Source organism: Euwallacea similis, chromosome 13 (assembly GCF_039881205.1).
Source record: "Euwallacea similis isolate ESF13 chromosome 13, ESF131.1, whole genome shotgun sequence".
NCBI classification, from domain to species: Eukaryota; Metazoa; Arthropoda; class Insecta; order Coleoptera; family Curculionidae; genus Euwallacea; species Euwallacea similis.
This window is the reverse complement of record NC_089621.1, coordinates 324848-345081: the sequence shown is the minus strand read 5'-3', so window position 1 is coordinate 345081 and position 20234 is coordinate 324848. Positions and strand designations below refer to the sequence as shown.

The 20234-nt window shown below is 33.1% G+C and overlaps 2 protein-coding genes across 2 annotated transcripts in view; one reads left to right on the top strand and one right to left on the bottom strand.

Moving 5' to 3' along the window:
• LOC136413243 (cholecystokinin receptor-like) overlaps positions 1 to 20234 on the bottom strand; it is a 237775-nt gene that overhangs the window by 172664 nt on the left and 44877 nt on the right. The gene's annotated exons all lie outside the window — the stretch shown is intronic.
• On the top strand, positions 2304 to 3110 carry LOC136413184 (uncharacterized). Its single transcript, XM_066396577.1, has one exon. It carries the CDS (start codon positions 2304 to 2306, stop codon positions 3108 to 3110), a length of 807 nt encoding a protein of 268 aa, XP_066252674.1.

The window sequence follows — 20234 nt, the reverse complement described above, 5'->3', positions numbered from 1 at the left end:
GATTCCTTGAGAAAAATAAATGTAAGTTTGATTAAGGTTTACCTACCCTAAACCTTAAGGATTTTGAAATAATTGAAATTTTGTAAAAATGTAGTGCAAATTTAAAAACTTTGCTTTAAAGAAAGTTTAAATTGGAGTAAGTCGAAATTCACATCAAGTCTCAGACATGAGGCATATTTCATGCCATAGTCATGAAAATTTAGATATCTTATACAGTGTGTCCAAAAAATAAATTGAAAAATGTACTTACTTTGAAGGGTATTAACTTGCTTAATTTAAATGGAACACCCTATATTTTATTATTCTAACTATCAGATTGAAATATTATCGATCGAAAACTATTATACTTTTCTATACCTAAATGTACAAGTTTTCCTTGAAAATTAAGATTTTTAAAGAAAGTAGAAAATCCTATTACTTTTTGTATCAGTTGCCACGATGACATCTAAAATGCCAATATAAAGAGTCATATTTATGCATTCTTTTTTCGGATAATTCTTTATTTATGATATTTTCAATATTATTTGCGTAACTTACAAGATAATTTTCATATTTAATCAAATCTCCGAAAAAAGAATGCATAAATATGACTCTTTATATTGGCATTTTAGATGTCATCGTGGCAACTGATACAAAAAGTAATAGGATTTTCTACTTTCTTTAAAAATCTTAATTTTCAAGGAAAACTTGTACATTTAGGTATAGGAAAGTATAATAGTTTTCGATCGGTAATGTTTCAATTTGATAGTTGTAGTAATAAAATATAGGGTGTTCCATTTAAATTAAGCAAGTTAATACCCTTCAAAGTAAGTACATTTTTCAATTTATTTTTTGGACACACTGTATAAGATATCTAAATTTTCATGACTATGGCATGAAATATGCCTCATATCTGAGACTTGATGTGAATTTCGACTTACTCCAATTTAAACTTTCTTTAAAGCAAAGTTTTTAAATTTGCACTACATTTTTACAAAATTTCAATTATTTCAAAATCCTTAAGGTTTAGGGTAGGTAAACCTTAATCAAACTTACATTTATTTTTCTCAAGGAATCTAAAACGGTACTAATATATTGAGTGTTCCATTTAAAAAAACATAACTTTGATATTTTTCACTTATTTACAACCCCCTGTATAAAAGTAAAATAATTTTCGAATGTACTTCTATATGAGTTCTACACATCGCAAAAAAGAAAAATTCGAAATATTAAATACTTTAGCCACAATATTCCGTGTAGCATGACGTGATTAACCGATTAACCCTGTATACATATAATAGTATTTTTTATCCTATTTGATGCTGCTTTTGAATTCTCAAAAAATAATGTTTTGTTAAAAAGTTAAAGAGGAGGGTATTAATTTAGAGCCACACGGTAATTTTAGTTCCCTCTACTTATTATAAAAACGGCTTCGAGGGAGTTTTCAAATATTTTTTTATTCCTGAGATATAGCCATTGCAAATTTTTAAAATGTTACCTTGTGTAACTGCGCCAAAGTTATGGAAACGCCTCCACAAAATTCCGACTTCAATGTGATAAAGAATTTATGGTACCATTTCGAAATTACAACTAGGAATTATAATTTCTAACAGTAGCCAAATAAAAATGGCTTTTCAGGAAAAGTGGGCAAAAATTACACCTAGATTTTGCCAAAAGTTACTGAATCTATACCACGCCATTTAGAAGATGCAATTGTTAATAAGAGGTTATTAACCAAATGCTAATTCCAATTTATTGAAACTGTTTTCGTGTTACATTCGTGTAAGAGTTTCACTCATACTACCAAAAAAAATATTTAACTTTTTTATACAAATTAAATTGTCAAACACTTTTTCTTTTGAGAATTTTTTCATTCTTGACAATTCTTCCTAAAATATATATAGAAAGATTAAATAAATCTTTAACAAACAGAAATGAATAACATGATAGAAAATTTTAAGGTGTACAAGTTTCAATTTGATACACTGTAGGATAATTGTGGTGCACGTAATTTAGTTCAGGTGCTAATTGTTAGTACCTGTTTTACGTTATTAATAATTAGTTCATTTATAGGTGTATTATAATCTGGTTGTTGTCATAGGTAGGTCTGGCAAACCACCAATTATTATTATTTTTTAGAGTATTTTGTGAATAGTTACTTTTTGTCAAATTAGTTTATTTAAGTAGTTGTCAAGATTAAAATAAAAGAGTTCCTTACAACATTCGCGATCATCAACATCTTTTAACCACACAAGGACAATTGGTGACCCCGATTCCGAACTCAACGCATCAACCCTCTAGAACACAAGCTATCTCATCCAATCATGCCACGTTCTAGAACCATCCAGCCAGAAGCTAACGTCATCGAGCCCTCTATGGATCAAGAAGCTAGAATCTTCATTAAAGCTCCACCATTTAGTAGAACAGATCCAGAATTGTGGTTTTCTCAATTGGAATCACAATTTTTTATCAATGGAGTGACTTCAGACGACTTGAAATTCCACACTACTATCGGAATTATGGACACAGAAAGTTTGATTTGTGTTAGAGATCTAATTATTAAACCTCCCATGAACAACAAGTTCCAAACCCTTCGTCAAAAGGTATTGGATGCCCTCGTAGAATCACAAGAAAAAAAGTATAAGAAACTTTTTTCGCAACTTCAACTTGGAGACAAAAAGCCTTCCATACTTCTATCTGAAATGAACAGTTTGGGAGGCTCTTCACTTCAAGAAGAGATGTTGAAAACCCTTTGGATCCAGAGATTACCTCACAATATGCAGACCATTTTAACGGCATGTTCCTTGCCATTATCAGAAGTGGCGAATATAGCCGATAAAATTGCTGATATAAAGTTTTCCCAAGTTTCTCAAATCAAGTCAGAGGTATGCACAAGCAGTCCCAATGAAATCAACAAAAATACATCTTCAGAAGAATTCAAACACATCACTAAACGTTTGGATAAATTAGAGAGGCAAATCAGATCCCATTCGAAATTAAGATCTTCTAAATTTCGACGCAATTCACCCAGCAGAGATCGTCAAAATTCTTCATGGTGCTGGTACCATCAAAATTACCAAGAAAAAGCTCGCAAGTGTGTGTCTCCTTGTGACTACAAGAAGGAAAACTAACGATCGCGTCGTCGTGGGCAGCAGACGGCGCGGGTACAAAGGACTGCCAAGTGAAGATCTCCACGAACACCAACGAAGATAGACAAAAAAACATTAATATAATTAGTCACAGGTTAGTTATCAAAGACCCTTTAACTGGTATTCATTTCCTTATAGATACTGGTTCTGATGTTTCGTTGTTACCCAAATCTTTTCAAATACAACAAAATCAATCTCAATACACCTTATTTGCGGCCAACAACACATGTATTTCCACCTTCGGAACCAAGACTCTTACAGTTAGTTTAGGTCTCCGAAGAACGTTTACATGGAATTTTATTGTGGCACAAACAAATCATGCGATTATTGGAATTGATTTTCTTCACTATTTTAACATAATACTAGATTTGGGCAGTAAACGAATTATCGACAGCACAACTAATCTGACAAACAATGGTAAAATTTCTTGTCTTTCTACATCATCAGTTCATGCAATTCCTTCTTCATGCAAATATTTTGACATTTTGGTTCAATTTCCAGAAATTACAAAATTCTCATCTACTCCCTCATCACTAAAACATAGCATCTCTCACACTATTCTCACAGAAGGTTTTCCTATTTCTTCCAAACCTAGACGCCTTTCAGCAGAAAAGCTTAAATTGGCAAAACAAGAAATTCAACACCTCATTAACTTAGGTATTTGTCGTCCTTCAAATAGTCCTTGGGCCAGCCCTCTACATATGGTTCCCAAGAAAAACTCTTCCGATTGGCGACCGGTTGGAGACTATCGCAGACTCAATTCAATTACTGTGGTAGACAAATACCCAGTCCCCAATTTACATGACTTTTCTTATTTTCTCGAAGGAAAAACAATTTTTTCCACGATTGACCTCATCAGAGCTTATCATCAAATCCCAGTTGAAGAGGAATCCATTCCAAAAACAGCCATAATCACACCTTTTGGATTGTTCGAATTTACAAGGATGCAATTTGGATTGAAAAACGCAGCACAATCATTCCAACGCTTCATCAATGAAGTACTTGGAGATTTGGATTTTTGTTTTTCTTATATAGATGATATCCTAATTGCATCAACAAACGAAGCTCAGCACAAAGAGCATCTCAAAACAATTTTCGAACGTCTCCACCAATATGGGTTGACAATAAACCTAAACAAATGTGTTTTTGGCGAACATCAAGTTCAATTTCTCGGATACCAAGTTTCTGAAAAAGGTTCTTCTCCTCTTCCCGAAAAGGTATCCACCATTTCAAACTATCCTCTTCCTAAATCAATTTCAGATCTCAGACGTTTTCTAGGAATGCTCAATTTTTATCGTAAATGTTTACCTCACGCTGCACATCACCAAAGTGTTCTTCATGACTTACACAAAAATTGTAAGAAAAATGACAAAACACCAATCAAGTGGACTGACGAAACTGTGAATGCTTTCAATGAATGTAAACACGACTTAGCAAACGCTGCTACATTAAATCACCCCAGTTCATCAGCCCCACTTTCTTTAACAGTGGATGCATCAGATTTTGCTATGGGAGCAGTTGTAGAACAAATGGTAAATTCTGTAAATTCTGTAAAAATGGTAAATACTTCTGCTACTGATAATACGCATCTTTTAACGTAATTAACAAATTTGTCATCTGTAAGCGGTTTACTGTCTTCAGCAATGATTGTTACGATAAGATAACTGGTTTTAACCACGTTTTCATTTTGGTTTTTTTTTTTTGAGAAACAAAAAATTTTATTTTTTTATTTTTTTATTTTGTTGGCTTGACAAAATATCCTTGAGATTTTCACAGTTTTTTCTCATAATTCTTCTTAACTTCTCACATGTTTTCATCTCGTTTACTAACGTAATGTCTCTTCAAATTATATTTTTTTAAAATTCTTCCAGTTTCGTTGCAAATAAGACACAAACTCTTCTCTTTACATTGCATGAAGAAACATTTCATTGTCCATTTTTCATTAAAAACTCGATGTTCTTTATCCACTTTTCTCTTCTTTGATAACACTTTTAAATAAACTGTTTTACAAAAATTAAGGAAGTTCACAAATTTTAAGATTGTTTTAGATATTACCGAATATTATGATCCAAATTTTCATATATGAGGATTTAAATGTTTATTATCTTATCTGAGTGGTAAAGAAAAAATCGGATTATAACATGTCCAATGGACTTGGACGTTGAATTTGTATTAAAGAAAATAATGAATTTGAGTAATTAATTTCGAGTAATTATAAAAGATTTTTATTTTTACATGAACGTTGAAAAAACAATGACTGACCTCATACCACTATTTAACAAAAAATAATGTGAATAAACACGAATGGTGGTTTAGTCCACTATGGTGATAACACCCTGGGTTACGTTATATACTATAGAGACAAACCAACCGTCGACAGTTAAAACAAAAGGACAAGTTACTTGTACTGAAGTACAACCTGATGACACACATGATCAGGTGTACAACACCTAATCTACACTAAAAGCACCACAAACATTTGAATTTTTTAAATCTATTTTTCATGTACTGGGTGTCCCATATTCGACTCTCAAGATGGGGATCTCGGAAATCATAGGAGATACAGAGTCGGTTAAATGAAGGCAAAGTTGTGCCTTTATGAGAGGAATACTTTGCCTTTATAATTAAAAAAAAATTCCCACTACTTTCGGTGATATCCGGAAGAAAACGATAATTGCTATTTTCTTTTTATTTATTTTTCTGCCTTAAACTACAGTGAAAATGGAGAATACTTTCTTAAGACACCTTTTTCCGCGCCATATCATGAAAATTATTGTTACGAAGTTTCAGTTTTTCAATACCATCATCAACTTTTTTTTCAGATAGGAACCTGACCATTTTTTTAAAGAATTCGATTAGTCATTGATAACTAAAAAACAACCATGTGTCACACTTGTCGATTTGCAACGTCCAGATTAAAAATATTTATTATAAAGAGAAACAATACCCCAACATTTTCACATTCTGCATTAATGCATCCTGCTTACTCCACTTTCATGGTAGAAATTGAAAACCCCTATGTCAAAATGAATAGCTCAGTAAATGTCAGATATTGATCACATGACAGGCATAGGCGCGTTGCGATTGGTGTCACAGACGCGGTCTATTTGTTTATTTTGAAAAACCTTTCATTATTGAAAAATCATGCCCTAGTAGTTAATGTGTTAATATTCGTTGTTGGAAAATGAAATTTTTTAACGAAGAAAAACGTGATATGCTCAAAATCTACTACTCTTTAAATAGAAATAATAGTACAGTAAAACCTCGTTAATCCGAATCTCGTTTATCCGGATTCTTCAGTAACTCGGACAAGTTGTTTCTATATATAATACATATGTTGTAGTTCGGATTTTCTATGCTTTGGTAATCCAAACGAAGAAAACTGTTACAATAATAATTTGTGTTGAATCTTATTTCTATCTAATATAACTAATGAAACATATAAACAACCCTCAGTTACGTTTGCGACTTTGAAGTGCTATAAGTGTTTTTAAAATGCTGCCAAAAACAGCCCATAAAAAACTGTCCTTAGCAGACAAAAATACGAGATTAGAAAAATTAGATAAGGGAGTATGTGGGAAAATATTAGCGAAAGAATTTAAAATAGGAATATCAGCAATTTCTGACATAAAGAAAAATCGAGGAAAAATTCTGAGATTTGTATCAAAATTAAGCGTCTTTGGATATATACACATATAATGGATAACTAGTTACATTTGCTATATGTTTATAGGTTTATTAAAAATTACATTACTGCACCAGGCACTCGAAAAACTTTTAAAGAAGCAGAGTATGTCGAAATGGAGAAAAAATTACATAACTGGTTCCTAAAACAGCGAAGTAAACATATTCCAGTTTCTTATGAAATTATTGCAGCTAAAGCCAAAAACTTTACGTTAAAACTTATGGTTCTACTGGCAATTTTATGGCAAGCAGGAGATGAATTGCCAATTTTAAAGCTCGTCATGGTTTACGCTCGCTGAAAAGAACTGAAGAAAAGCTGTCAAATAATCAGGATGCTGTTAATCCATTCTTAAAACTATTAAACATCAACTTAAAAGAATTAATTTTTTCGGCCGATCAAATTTACAACGCTGATGAATCGACCTTATATTAGAAAATACTTGCAGAAAGAACCATGGTTGTAGCAAATGAAAAAACAGCACCTGGAAGAAAGACAAGCAAAGAGAGGGTAACGTTTTTGCTTTGCGCAAATGCCAGTGGAAGTCATCAACTAAAACCGCTAGTCGTAGGAAAAGCAGTAAACCTAAGGGCATTCAAAAATACTGCAATTCCCGTCATTTACATGTTTTCTTCGAACGCATGGATGACTTCTTCAATTTTTAAGAACTGGCTTCAACATGATTTTGTAAAAGAGGTAAAGACATTTCTGAAAACTAAGAACTTACCTAAAAAAGCATTATTGCTTCTTGACAATATTTCATATCACATATCATCAGAAGCGTTGGTAAATGAAGACGGAAATATCATTACAAACTTTCTTCCACCAAATTGCACTTCTCTAATTCAACCATTAACTCAGAATGCTATAAGACTAACAAAACTTTTTTACCGAAAAAGACTCTTAACAAAAATTATGTTATCCGACAAAGAAGACCTTATAAAATGTTTAAAAAACATAAACATTTAAAACACAGTTTACTTCTTGTACAGTGCCTAGCAGTGTCGGCAGAAGTTATTTAGAAGTGTTGGAAAAACATTCTACTTAATCAAGAAAACCGTAACAAAGATGATTTTAATGATTTTAATGATGACGATTTGATACCTCTATCAAAATTACAGAGAAAACTTCTGCCAAATTTAGAAGATAACAATACAATTAGAACAATGTTGAACACTATTTCAAATAATCAGTTAATAGAAGAAGAGGTAAACAGATGGATTAATGATAATAAAAACTTATTATATGTAAAGGAAATTTATGAATAAGAAGAAGAAATTGCGGTTCCGGAAAATAAAAATAATGAAGATCAAATTAAAAATAAAGACGCTGTTAACAGTTTTAATATTTGTCTCAAATGAGCTAAAAAAATCAAGTCGAATTGCGAGACATTCTTGTCTTAAGTCGATTAAGAGTCTGCATTTATTTTAGAGACTAACAAACAGTTGAAACAGGCCGAAATAACTGATTTTTTTAAGAAACATTTTTTCTCTGTATTTAGATGTATTAGGTCGTGTAGTATGAAATGAGTAGAATTGAATTGAAACTTTAGTCATTTTTTTTTCATATGAAATGTTTTTATTGTCAATCGAAATATGCACTACCATTATCAATACACTTCTGCCATTTAACAGGAAGTTCATTGATTCCCCTGCTGTAAAAGCCTGCAGGCCGGGAGTCGATAAACTCTTGGAAGGCAGCTTTGACAGCCTCGTCAGAGTTGAATGTTTTCCCTACCAAGATATTATCCAAATTTTGAAAGAAGTGGTAATCAGTGGGTGCTAAGTCGGGTGAATACGGTGGATGACGAAGAGTTTCCAATTCCAACTTCTGTAGCTTGGCCAAGGTGACTTGTGCGGTGTGTGGCCGAGCGTTGTCGTGCAACAATAGCGGTGCGGTTCGATTGACTAATCTAGGCTGCTTAACCGTCAGTTGCCTCATCATTTCGGTCAATTGTCGGCAGTAGACATCAGCCGTAATCGATTCATCAGGTTTCATGAAGCTGTGATGGATGACACCTGCGTTGGACCACCAAACGGACACCATAAGCTTCTTTTGATGAAGATTTTTTTTCGCACAATGTTTTGGTGGTTCATCTTGATCCAACCACTGCGATGAACGTCTGGTATTGTCATATAGGATCCATTTCTCATCACAAGTAATAATCCGATTCAAAAATGGATCGTTATTATACCGGCACAACAAAGAACAAGCTTCGAGACGTCGTTCTTTCTGTATGTCGCTCAACTCATGCGGTACCCACTTGTCCAGCTTTTTCACTTTACCAATTTCAGCCAAATGAGTCAATATTGTTTTTTTGGTTACACTGAATATTAACGATAATTCGCTTGCACTTTGACGTGGATTCGCTTCCACCACAGCTTTCAGATAATCGTTATCCACTTGAGTTTCAGGTCGTCCACGTAGTTCATTTGTTAGGTCAAAATTGCCAGAACGAAATTTCATGAACCAACGAGATACTGTTTGCTGTGAAGTGACTTCAGTACCAAACACATCATTAACACACGAATTTCACTATTTTGCATGGCTGCACAAAAATGTTTATAAAAATAAAAGTTTTCAATAATTTTTAACACTTTAAACTCTGATCGAAAGAGGAAGAATGTGCTTTTTCCACATAAAAAAGTCAAGTCCAAATATAGATTTAGAGTGAAGTTATTCGCAGTTGAATGTGGCATTTCGAGAATCTACTCATTTCATACTACACGACCTAATATTTTCTTTTGTAAAGTAAAGTTATTCAGTAATCCAAATAAATCGGTAATACGGATTGGCTTGGTGTTAGTTGATCCGGATTAACGAGGTTCTACTGTATTACCGTACTGCAATATTTTGAAGATTAGCCAAAACATTTACAACCACACAGAAGCTATTTCATATTACTTGACCAAAACCTACTAACTATGGTACTTTTAATAAACTAAGAAATCGTTATGAACCCCATCCAAATACTAATCAAGAAGCAGATATTATCGATGCAGTGAGAAAAATAGTTTTCTTATATACTATAGTAGTTTGCGCATTAGTTACAAAAATAACTAATACTATGTATTTGATTTTTAACAGCTTTACGTTTGCTTAAGATTCATAATAATTCTCGAGCTTCTGTTAGATGTTCCAAAAATGAATTGAATATGCCTAGAATAAAAATTTAGAGAACTTTAAAACGCAATAACTGTAAATCTTACAAAATTCGCATAAACCAGACTTTAAGACCCGGCGATAAAGAATGAACATTAGAGTTCTATTTATGGATGCAAGAAAAAATAAGGGAGGACTAAAACTTTTTGAGCAAAGTGATCTGGGGAGATGAATGCAGTTTCTCGACAAGTGGCATTTTTAGTAGACACAATGAGCATTTTTGGTCTATTGAAAACCCTCGACAGAATCAGTAAATTAGACCTCAAGGCAGACAACCTTTAATGTGTGAATAGGGATGCTAGGGAATAGAATTAATTATTGGTCCTTGTTTTATTGATGGAAATTTAACTTCCCAGAATACAAGGACTTAATCAACATCGACATTTTGGGATTTCTGGAAAATGATTCATTAGCAGCACTACAAAACTTGTGGTGGCAACAAGACGGTGCGAGACCTTATAATGATCGAGAAGTAATCATCGCCTTGGTAAACCGAATATTTCCAAATAAGTGGATGAGTAATTATTATACGGTTTATTGACCTGCTCGCAGCCCAGACCCGAATCATTAGACTATTTTCTCTGGGGTGACCTTCAAAATAAGCTATACAGAAATATTCCTAACAATATCAACACCTTAAGGTAAAATTTAATCAAAGAAATCCATTCAATCCCAGCCTGAGTCATTCAAAGGACGATTTTAAGACAGCAGAGGCATACTGCGAAATGCATTGAGGCAGAAATATTCATTTTTTAATATTTAATATGAGCATTAATATTCCAAAAACTTAAATTGTTGATATTTGTATTTATTTTTGTTATTTGTTTGTGTTCATTTCAGAAATAAAAAAAAACTTTTTTCTTGAAAATTACGTTATCGATTCTTTTAGTATTTAATCAGTAGTATTATTAGCCTTTATGAAATTAATTTGAAAATGTTTTTTGAATGTACGAACAACCAGAATGTTTAAAATATATTTTCAAAATTTTGATAATAAATATTTTTGATCTAGACGTTATAAATCGGCAAGTGTGACACATGGTTATTTTTCAATTGTCAATGTTTAGCCGAATTCGTAAAAAAAGGTCAGATCCCTATTTGAAAAAAAAGTTGATGATGGTATTGAAAACCCGAAACGTCGTATCTTCGAAAAACTATCATATTTTCATGTTGTGCCGCGGGAAAAAATACCTTAAGAAAGCGTTTTCCATTTTCATGTTTCAATTTTATTCAATTTAAGGAAGAAGAAAAATAAAAAGAAAATAGCAATTTTCGATTTTTGCCGAATGTCTCCGGAAATAATCTGGATTTTTAAGAAATTAAAAAGACAAACGACTTCTCTCATAAAGAGACAACTTTGCCTCCATTTAACCGACTCTCCTACAGATCTCCTACGATCTCCTACGGACAGTCGAATATGGAACACCCTGCAAAATTCGCTACTGAAGTTTGGTGTAATCGTCCCCATTCACCCTGTATAAAATACGCTTGCACAAACACACATGTGCGTAGATCGGTGGCAAAGCGAGTTAACTGTTTCAATACATGAATACGGGTAGCCTTGATAGCAACTTAGTAAATCCCCGAATTTTGTAATTTTTGGAAACCCCCCAATAATAGTATTGTATGTTTTATAATTTAATAAAACGTGAATATATTATTTTAAAATCTCTTATACACTTTCATATGACACTTACATGTAATATATAATAGTGCATATTTGTAAATGGTTTTTGTCCACAAGTATCAAAGCCCGAATTTGACTCACGAGGCATAGTTTGGTAACTCCTGACGTAATAACTTGAGAATTAGCCTGAAATTTTGACATATGCAAGATGTATAAACATTTACGATTAGACTAAAGTACAGAGTAATAGGAATAGGTCTATTTTAACAGAGAAAACCTTTTTACCGATGAGATAGAGCAAAATGGACTTAGATGTCATGAGCTCGATTTCTAAGAAATATTTAATGGTAAAAACGGCCTGACGATATTTTTCCTGTCAATCAAGATATAGGGCGTTTTTCAATTTTCCGCCATTTTGAAGATTACCCGTAACTTTTTTTATTTCAAAGAATATTTCAATTGTGTAAACACATTTTTAAGACACTTATTTAAGTGCAATTCAGTGGCTTACTTAAATTTTTTCTATAGTTGTCCATTTTATTAGAAATACATATACAAGGTGTTTCAAAACATGTGTCGAAAAATGAAGGATGTGATTCTTTGGCTCATTTTAAGAGAAAAAGTTACTATTAACATGAATCTACAAACGCACTGTTTTCAAGGTACAGGGTGTGACTGAAAAAACAGGTTTTTTTTCAGTCTTTTGACGATATCTCAAGAATCGTTTGAGATACAAAAGACATATTTTGTACATCTATTATCAATAATATTAGCTACGTTTTGAGCGTTATTTCAATTTTTCCTTATATGCCAGAAGCGGAGATTTTAGGGTTGCGTGAGATTTTTTTACCCCTAATTTTTACGTCACTGAGAATATTAGCATTTTAGAGGCACGTTTCCTTCTCCTACGGTAATGCAGGCCTCCAATAATTTTCAACAGTTGTTGTGATTCTTGTTTAATTTCTTAGTTTTGTATAAATAAATTTTCTTGATCAGGTTGCTAATTTTTGACATGTTTTTCATCACAAAATGTAATTTTTCTCGACAATGGTTCGCATTAGAGCTTTTAACCTTTTAATCTTTTCTGTGTAGAACACGTTGACGATATAAAACGTACTTCGAAAATGCTAAATTCCACCGTGACTTAAAAATTAGGGGCAAAAAAATCTCACGCAACCCTAAAATCTCCGCCTCTAGCATATGGGGAAAAATTGAAGTAGCATTCAAAACGTAACTGATATTAATATCGTCGATACTAATATCGATATCGTCAAAAAACTGAAAAAAAAAAACTGTTTTTTGACACCTTGAATCTCGAAAACGGTGCGTTTGCGAGCCCATGTTAGTAGCAACTTTTTTTCTTAAAATAAGCCAAAAAATCACACCCTTAATTTTCCGACATATGTATGTTTTGAACCTCCCTGTATACAGTCTGTCCCAGATAAGGATGAACAACATGGGGATCTCGGAAACGTTAATAGATACAAAATGGTTTAAATTGGGAAAAAGTTGAGCAATTTAAAGCAAATTAATAATCTGTTTTTATACCGGCTAAATTACGAATGGTTACGAAGATATCCGGAAAAAAACGAATTTGGCGGTTTTCGTTTTTTGCAAATAACTTTTATACAGTTATAGTTAGAAGAATGAAAGTTTTACATTATTAAAGCACTTTTTTGAGAACTGTTTAGCAGTGTTGCCAGTTTTCTTATTAAATCTTTACTTTCGGAGAAAAATGAGTAAACTTTTGATTTTCATATGGGCGTAATATCGATTATTTATATTTTCAAAATCGTCATAAAATTCCCTTTTCAGCCATGTATTACATTTAGTATTTTTCTCAGAAACTCTATGAGTTATAGCCATTAAAACATTTTTTGATACGTCGGCAATGATTTTGACTTATAGTAATGGTATATGTATACATATATTTTTTAATAAAAATCATAGTTGTCTCTGAATTTTAATTCCCGTATTTAGCCTGTATTTAGCACTTCCAATAATATAAAATTGTGGGTACCTATTTCCAAAAATGGCGGAAATATTAGATATTTTTACTTTAATCGAAACAGGCCTTGGATTTATGTTGACTTTTTTACCCATTCATTTATTGTTATAATTTCATGTTATATATTTGTTCCAGCAAAGTAAGTAACAATCAACTATTATTTAGAGTCACAATTAACAATAAAATTAACAAAAAAAAAACAATAACTAAAGGTATTTAACGAATTAGATGTCTAATTAAAGAAATAATCTGTAAAGGTGTTCTTGTTCAGTAAAGTTTGACCTTGTATTTTTTTGTGGTTTTTCCATGTTTTTTTTACATCAAAGCGGACCTTAGAACCATCACTCGTTTTCAAGGTTTCATTTACATTGTTATCAGATTACTGCTGTCAATTATTAAAGTTTGGCGTTAAAATTGTTAAGTAAAAATATGTATGAAAATTTTGAAAAGTATGATATGTCAAAATGTTACATATTAGTATACGAACTTTCTCAAACAGCTAGTGAATTATATTTTAATAGATTTTCTGAACGGTGTCAACCAAATAACAGAATTTTCCAAACGTTAAAAAGTAATTTAGTGAGTCATCGAAGCTTTAAAAAGCCAAGAACAAGGCATTATAATCTCAACCAAAAAAGGAAATCCAGCAGCTAAATTTAATTGGATAGGTATTAGATCATCCTTGCACCTCCTCTCGAAGATTGGCTAATATAATAAACGTTCGAAAAATCACCGTTTTAGAAACACTAAGTGTTAAGGACTTTAGGTTATTGTTTCTTGGCGTAGTTTGCTTAGTTAATTTGTTTTGTACTTTCATCCCTTAAGTTACGCCCATGGGCATCGATACGTATTTGAAGGATTCCATCTGGGCGCCAGACCATCGTACCCATCAGGCCATATCGAAGGGCTCTTTATGGCTGGGAAATACGCTACTAGTCAAAGGAAGCTTTCTAAATTGGACCTTTGCCGCGATACGCAATTCGGCGGATCGCAATACTTCAATGAAAGCGACTTGTATAGGTATTTGCCAGATGGCGGCGATTTTATGACCTTAGGCGCGACCATTGCCCGCAATGGCGTCTGGTATTGGTGCGCCCCTGGGTGGAGTTCCTCGGGTTTAGTACTTAAGGGATGATCGCAGTAATTTTGCTCTCTTTCACCAGTGCTCGCTCTAGACATGTGATCGTAAACGTAACTCGTAATCTTCCCAACTAAGCAAACTCCCACTTCATACTTAGACCAATACTTTAACATTATTTATATAAGTGAAATTTAATACAGTCCACTTTCGTAAACCAAATTGTTGTTTTCGTGGTTTTCGTTTATCGAAGGAACCTCAACACTAAGACAAGATAAATTCAAACCATACAGAACAAGAAGGATTCATTAACTCCATGAAGGGGACGCTGCTAGAAAACTAACATTTTGCCATTGGTTTGTTGAAAAATGCACGAGAAATGTAATTTTTCATTAAATATTATTTGGAGTGATGGAACCAGAGTGGATACTTCTAGAATATTTAATAGGTTCAATTCGTATCACTGATACAATGAAAATCCACACGTATTTGTTCCTCAAAATCGACAAGGTCGTTGTGGATTGAATATATGGGTAGGAATATTCCGAAGAAGATATTTGAGACCTCATTTTCACTAAGGAAATTTAAATGCAAATGTTTATGTAAACATTTTGCACACTTATATTGTTCCATTTTTGAAAGACTTGCCTTTAGCTGTCTCTAGAGATATCTACTATCAGCAAGATGGTTGCCCTCCGCATAACGCCAAGATTACAACCGATCTTTTAAATAAAAAATTTGGAGAACATTGAATAAGTACGAGGGGCCCCGTGCCTTGGCCTGCTGCTAGGTCTTGTGATCTAACTACCTTAGATTTCTTTTTCTGAGGAGATTAAAAGATCTTACATTTAAGGGAAGAACCATTAAAACAAGAGAGGAATTGCGGGAGGCTACTAGGTAAACTTTTACATTTATTAGACCAGTTGAATTAATAAATAGCTGTAGCTCCGTGCATAAAAGACATTTAGTACAAGTATGCATTGAACAGGGAAGTGTTCAGCTTGAACACCTTCGCTGATTATTTCTTTAATTAGACTTCTAATTTGTTAAATACCTTTAATTATTGTTTTTTTGCTCATTTTATTGTTAATTGTAGCTCTAAATAATAGTTTAAATTGTTACTTACCTTCTTGGAATAAATATATAACAATAAATGAATTAATAAAAAAAGTCAACACAAATCCAATGCCCGTTTCGATTGAACGAAAAATATCTAATATTTCTGCCATTTTTGGAAATAGGTACCCACAATTTTATATCGTTAGAAAAGGCTAAACACAGGCATTTTTTAAGGTCATAGCCAACTATGATTTCCATAAAAATGATGTATATTTCTGATAAAATAAACAACTATAGAAAAAATCAGAGTAAGCCACTGGTGTCTTGGGGGAATTTTTGTCACTCCCCTGGACAATGTTGTGACTAATGGGTTCTGCTTCCGCGGCTGGTTCTAAACCTTTCGTTACCGAAGGACCACTCTCGTTTTTGTCAGACCGAGAGAAACTGAATTGAACTAGTTGCTTGTTTGATTCTTTGTGAATGTATATTAACAAACTCTTAGCTTAAATTGTGTTTACAAGTGATTGGTGTCTGATGATTTCAAAGGTAACTTTTTAATCCTTGCGAACTTCTAATCTCTGATGAGGTCAAGAGTGAACTGCCCTAAGAAGTGGGTGGAAGACTCAACAGTGAGTTCCCACTACCCTTCCCATGTCGCATCGTAACGGCTCTTTTTAAATTACTGAAATTGGACGTCCTCCGCGGTACCAGGGATTGGTCCTTTGTCTGCCTCTAGTCAAGGTTTTTTTCCTTCTTTGAAATCACCAGGGTTTATAACTTTCTCTATAACTATGGCTAATTGCAGCCAATATCACAGATGAATTGCAGTGGGATTCTTGGGAAATTTTGGCAGTATATTTTTTATCTATCGGCAATAAACTGCTTCAGGGAACATCATTATGGGAAGGTTCCCAGGTTTATGCTACCCTTTCGCCATAGTTTATTGCCGACATTTGGCATTCCCGAAGAAGTCTGATTGTTTTCAGACAACTGGATTGCACTTAAAAAAGTGCCTTAAGAATGTGTGTACAGAATTGAAATATTCATTTAAATAAAAAAGTTTTGGGCAATTTTCAAAATGGCGGAAAATTGAAAAATGCCCTATATCTTGGTTGACAGGAAAAATATCATCAGGCCGCTTACCATTAAACATTTCTTAAAAATCGAGCCCATAACATCTAAATCGATTTTGCTCTATCTAATCGGGAAATAGATTTTCTCTGATAAAACAAACTAATTCTGACCAAGCTCTACATAAGTCGATTGAAATTACATTAATTATTATTTCCTTTGTTGTTACCAAAATAATTTTACAAGGTGATTCATTAAAAATGGGATAACTGAAAGCTGAAGACATTACACGTCAAATGGTAACGATTGGAGAAAATATGCCTTATATGAGAGTGAATAGTTTCAGATATCTACAAAAAAAATGTTAAATTTTTAATTGATTTTTTCCATTATTCTGAAAATATCTAGATTAAACACTTGAAAATTTCTAAAGTTATATTTTTTAGATACCGAATAAGATAAGTTTTGCAATTTCCGAGGTGCTGGTAGAGGACGCCAATTGCGATCAATTTTCCAGAATTTACAGTTAATAATTTTTTACCCTGTACGCTTAACATGAAATTTGATTTAAAATTTGAAAGAGCAATCATTTTTCCATTTCCATTCACAGATCGAAATATCGAAATGAAACAAGAATACATAATTAACAGAAAAATGATTGGTTTTTCAGATTTTAAATAAAATTTCATATTAGACAAACATGTTAAAAGGTTATTAACTGTAAATTTTGTAAAATTGACCCTAACTGGCGCCCTCTATTAGCAACATGGAAATTTCAAAACGTATCTTATTCGTTATCTGAAAAACATAACTTTAGAAATTTTCAAGTGTTTAACATAAATATTTTCAAAATAATGGCAAAAAAAATTATTTAAAATTTTAACTTTTGTTGGATACCCGTCCAAATCATCTGTTATGCCTCATCTCAAACGAAGCGATAACCAATACATAAATCGCTCAACTTGAGGGATGTTCTGGTTTGACCGTGAGAACCATTAGGTAAAAATATTCTCGAGTACACTTAACACACCGTGACTCTGTCGCCACTCACCAGTCCTTATCAGTGATTTGGCCCTTCGCAGAATCACATGTGTTAAGACGTTAATTGCAAAAACCTTTTAAGGTCTGTTTTTTCTCATTCAATCTAAAAATCCTAAGTTCGTGGGAACCTACCAAATTTGTGTTCTGATTGGTCAACTAGAACAAAATGGGCCGAAACCAAATTCTGCTCGTTTTCCCTGCGTCCTTTTTTTGGGCAGATTGAGAGTGGAACTCTACGAATAAACAAAGATCCGACCTTCCTCCAAATTGATACTTGAGATTCTAACGCACTTAGTTCAGTAATAGTTATCACAGATTCTTAAATATAGATTTGTTGACGTTACGGTAGTGTTTTGTCTCGACCATCGTCCTGATTTGACGTGGCGGTACCCACGTACAAAAGAATACCTGGTGTCAGAAGGCTTTTCCCTTAAGACTCCAACACTTTCAATATCCTTTATATACCCGAAACTATTAACTTTCGGATAAATAATTTTTTCTCCAATAGCCACCATTTGACTTACAGTTGTGGACAAAAGTATAGAATATTTTAAATCCATCATAATTTTATATCAAAATAATTGATTATTAAAAAATAAGCATATTATACAAAAGCCCAAGTATACAGGGTATTTCAAATTCGACCCTCACCATTGGGATCTCGGAGAGAAGATAAGAAGAAGTTTAAATGGGAGCAAAGTTGCGTAATCTAGCGCTTGATCGAATACCATTTTTAAAATTTTAATTTTCTAAGTACTCCCGAAGATATCCGAAAAAAACTAAAAATGGGAGAATCCATTTTAATTTTTTTTTTGCGTTATTTGACAAAAAAGGTTAAATCCGTAAGCATATTTTCATTGCCACTTTTTCTCAGCTACACGATGACATATTCAGATTTGCCATCCGACGTTTCGTCTTTCGGTTACCATTATCAACTTTATTTTTTCTTATGGGCGCCATATTGGATTTTTCGACAGAAAAATAATGCGTTTCATTCTAATTTCACTGATATAAAACTTCTTATCATTTATTTTTTTAAAAACCGAAATATTTAAATGAAAAGAGATATTACATAGTTGGCCTTGACTCCATCGAAAGACTTTCTTTTGTTCGCGCTATATAACAAAACTCCTCAAACGAGTTTAGAGCGTGTAGACATTTTCAATGAAAATGAGCTTCAGAAATGAAGAGAAACGAGATATGTTAAGATTTTATTACAAATTTGATAGGAACAGTACAACTCAAATGTATTTTGAGTTATATCCGGAAAGATAACAACCGCACAAAACATTTAAAATTAAAAAATGGATTCTCCAATTTTTAGTTTTTCTCGGATATTTTCGGAAGTACTTGGAAAATTAAAATTTTGAAAATGGTATTCGATCAAACGCTAGATTACGCAACTTTGCCCCCATTTAATCTTCTTCGTATCTGTTGGGAAAATACCCAACATCTTCACCTAATAATAAATTTCTTTCTTTGCCAGCGTAAACTCTTCTTAACCACCCTTAAGGGCAGTGTTTACATTATCCAAATGCATACACATTCCACATTCTTCCCACGCTCATAACTCTTCTCACCCATCATTCTTCTCACACCTTCCTGGCACCGTATTGATAAGCAATCCTTATTCCCTTGCACTAATAATTCACACTAATTGGTATGACTATGAGGTGGTAAAAATATATATGGATAATATAAGGTTCATATTCGGTAGGAAAATTAAGTTTTTGAGACGGGCTCAGACAGTCTCATATAGTCTCTCACACAACACGCAACGCCTCTTCAACACCTCTCCAACTTTCTTTTTATACTCCTACAGCCTTAGTAGGGTCTCAATACTGCTATCTATTAAAACATAACATTTCCCCTGTTCCAAAAACCTCCCGATCGTCAAAGGTTCTTGATAATCGATGGTCGCTTGTGGTTTTCTAGTTTACCCTAATTTTACACTTTGTTATGACTTTTGTCACCTGTGCAGTAGTGTTGGACATTTAGTTAAATAAAAATAAGTGTTTTGTTATCAAGTGTGTTTGTTCTGCATTGGTTCAGCGCCAAATAAGCTGTGGTCCTTCAAACAAAAATAAGATCTAAACAAAAGAGATACAGTTCACCTCGGTACTGCCAATCAACTGGGCCCCCCTTGTGTTTGGGGTGAGACAGCAAGCAAAACGCAAACTTGCCCCGTTCAGTATCTCTTTTAGTTTCCGAAATCCCAATGGTGAGGGTCGAATTTGAAATACTCTGTATACAGTTGTGGACAAAAGTATGGAATATTTTTTGAAACAACATTTTCTTGATGATTATTTTTGTTTTCGTCTTCAAAGTTTGTTGATAAGGTAAAGGTATGTTCCTAAATTGACCATATAATTTTCGTC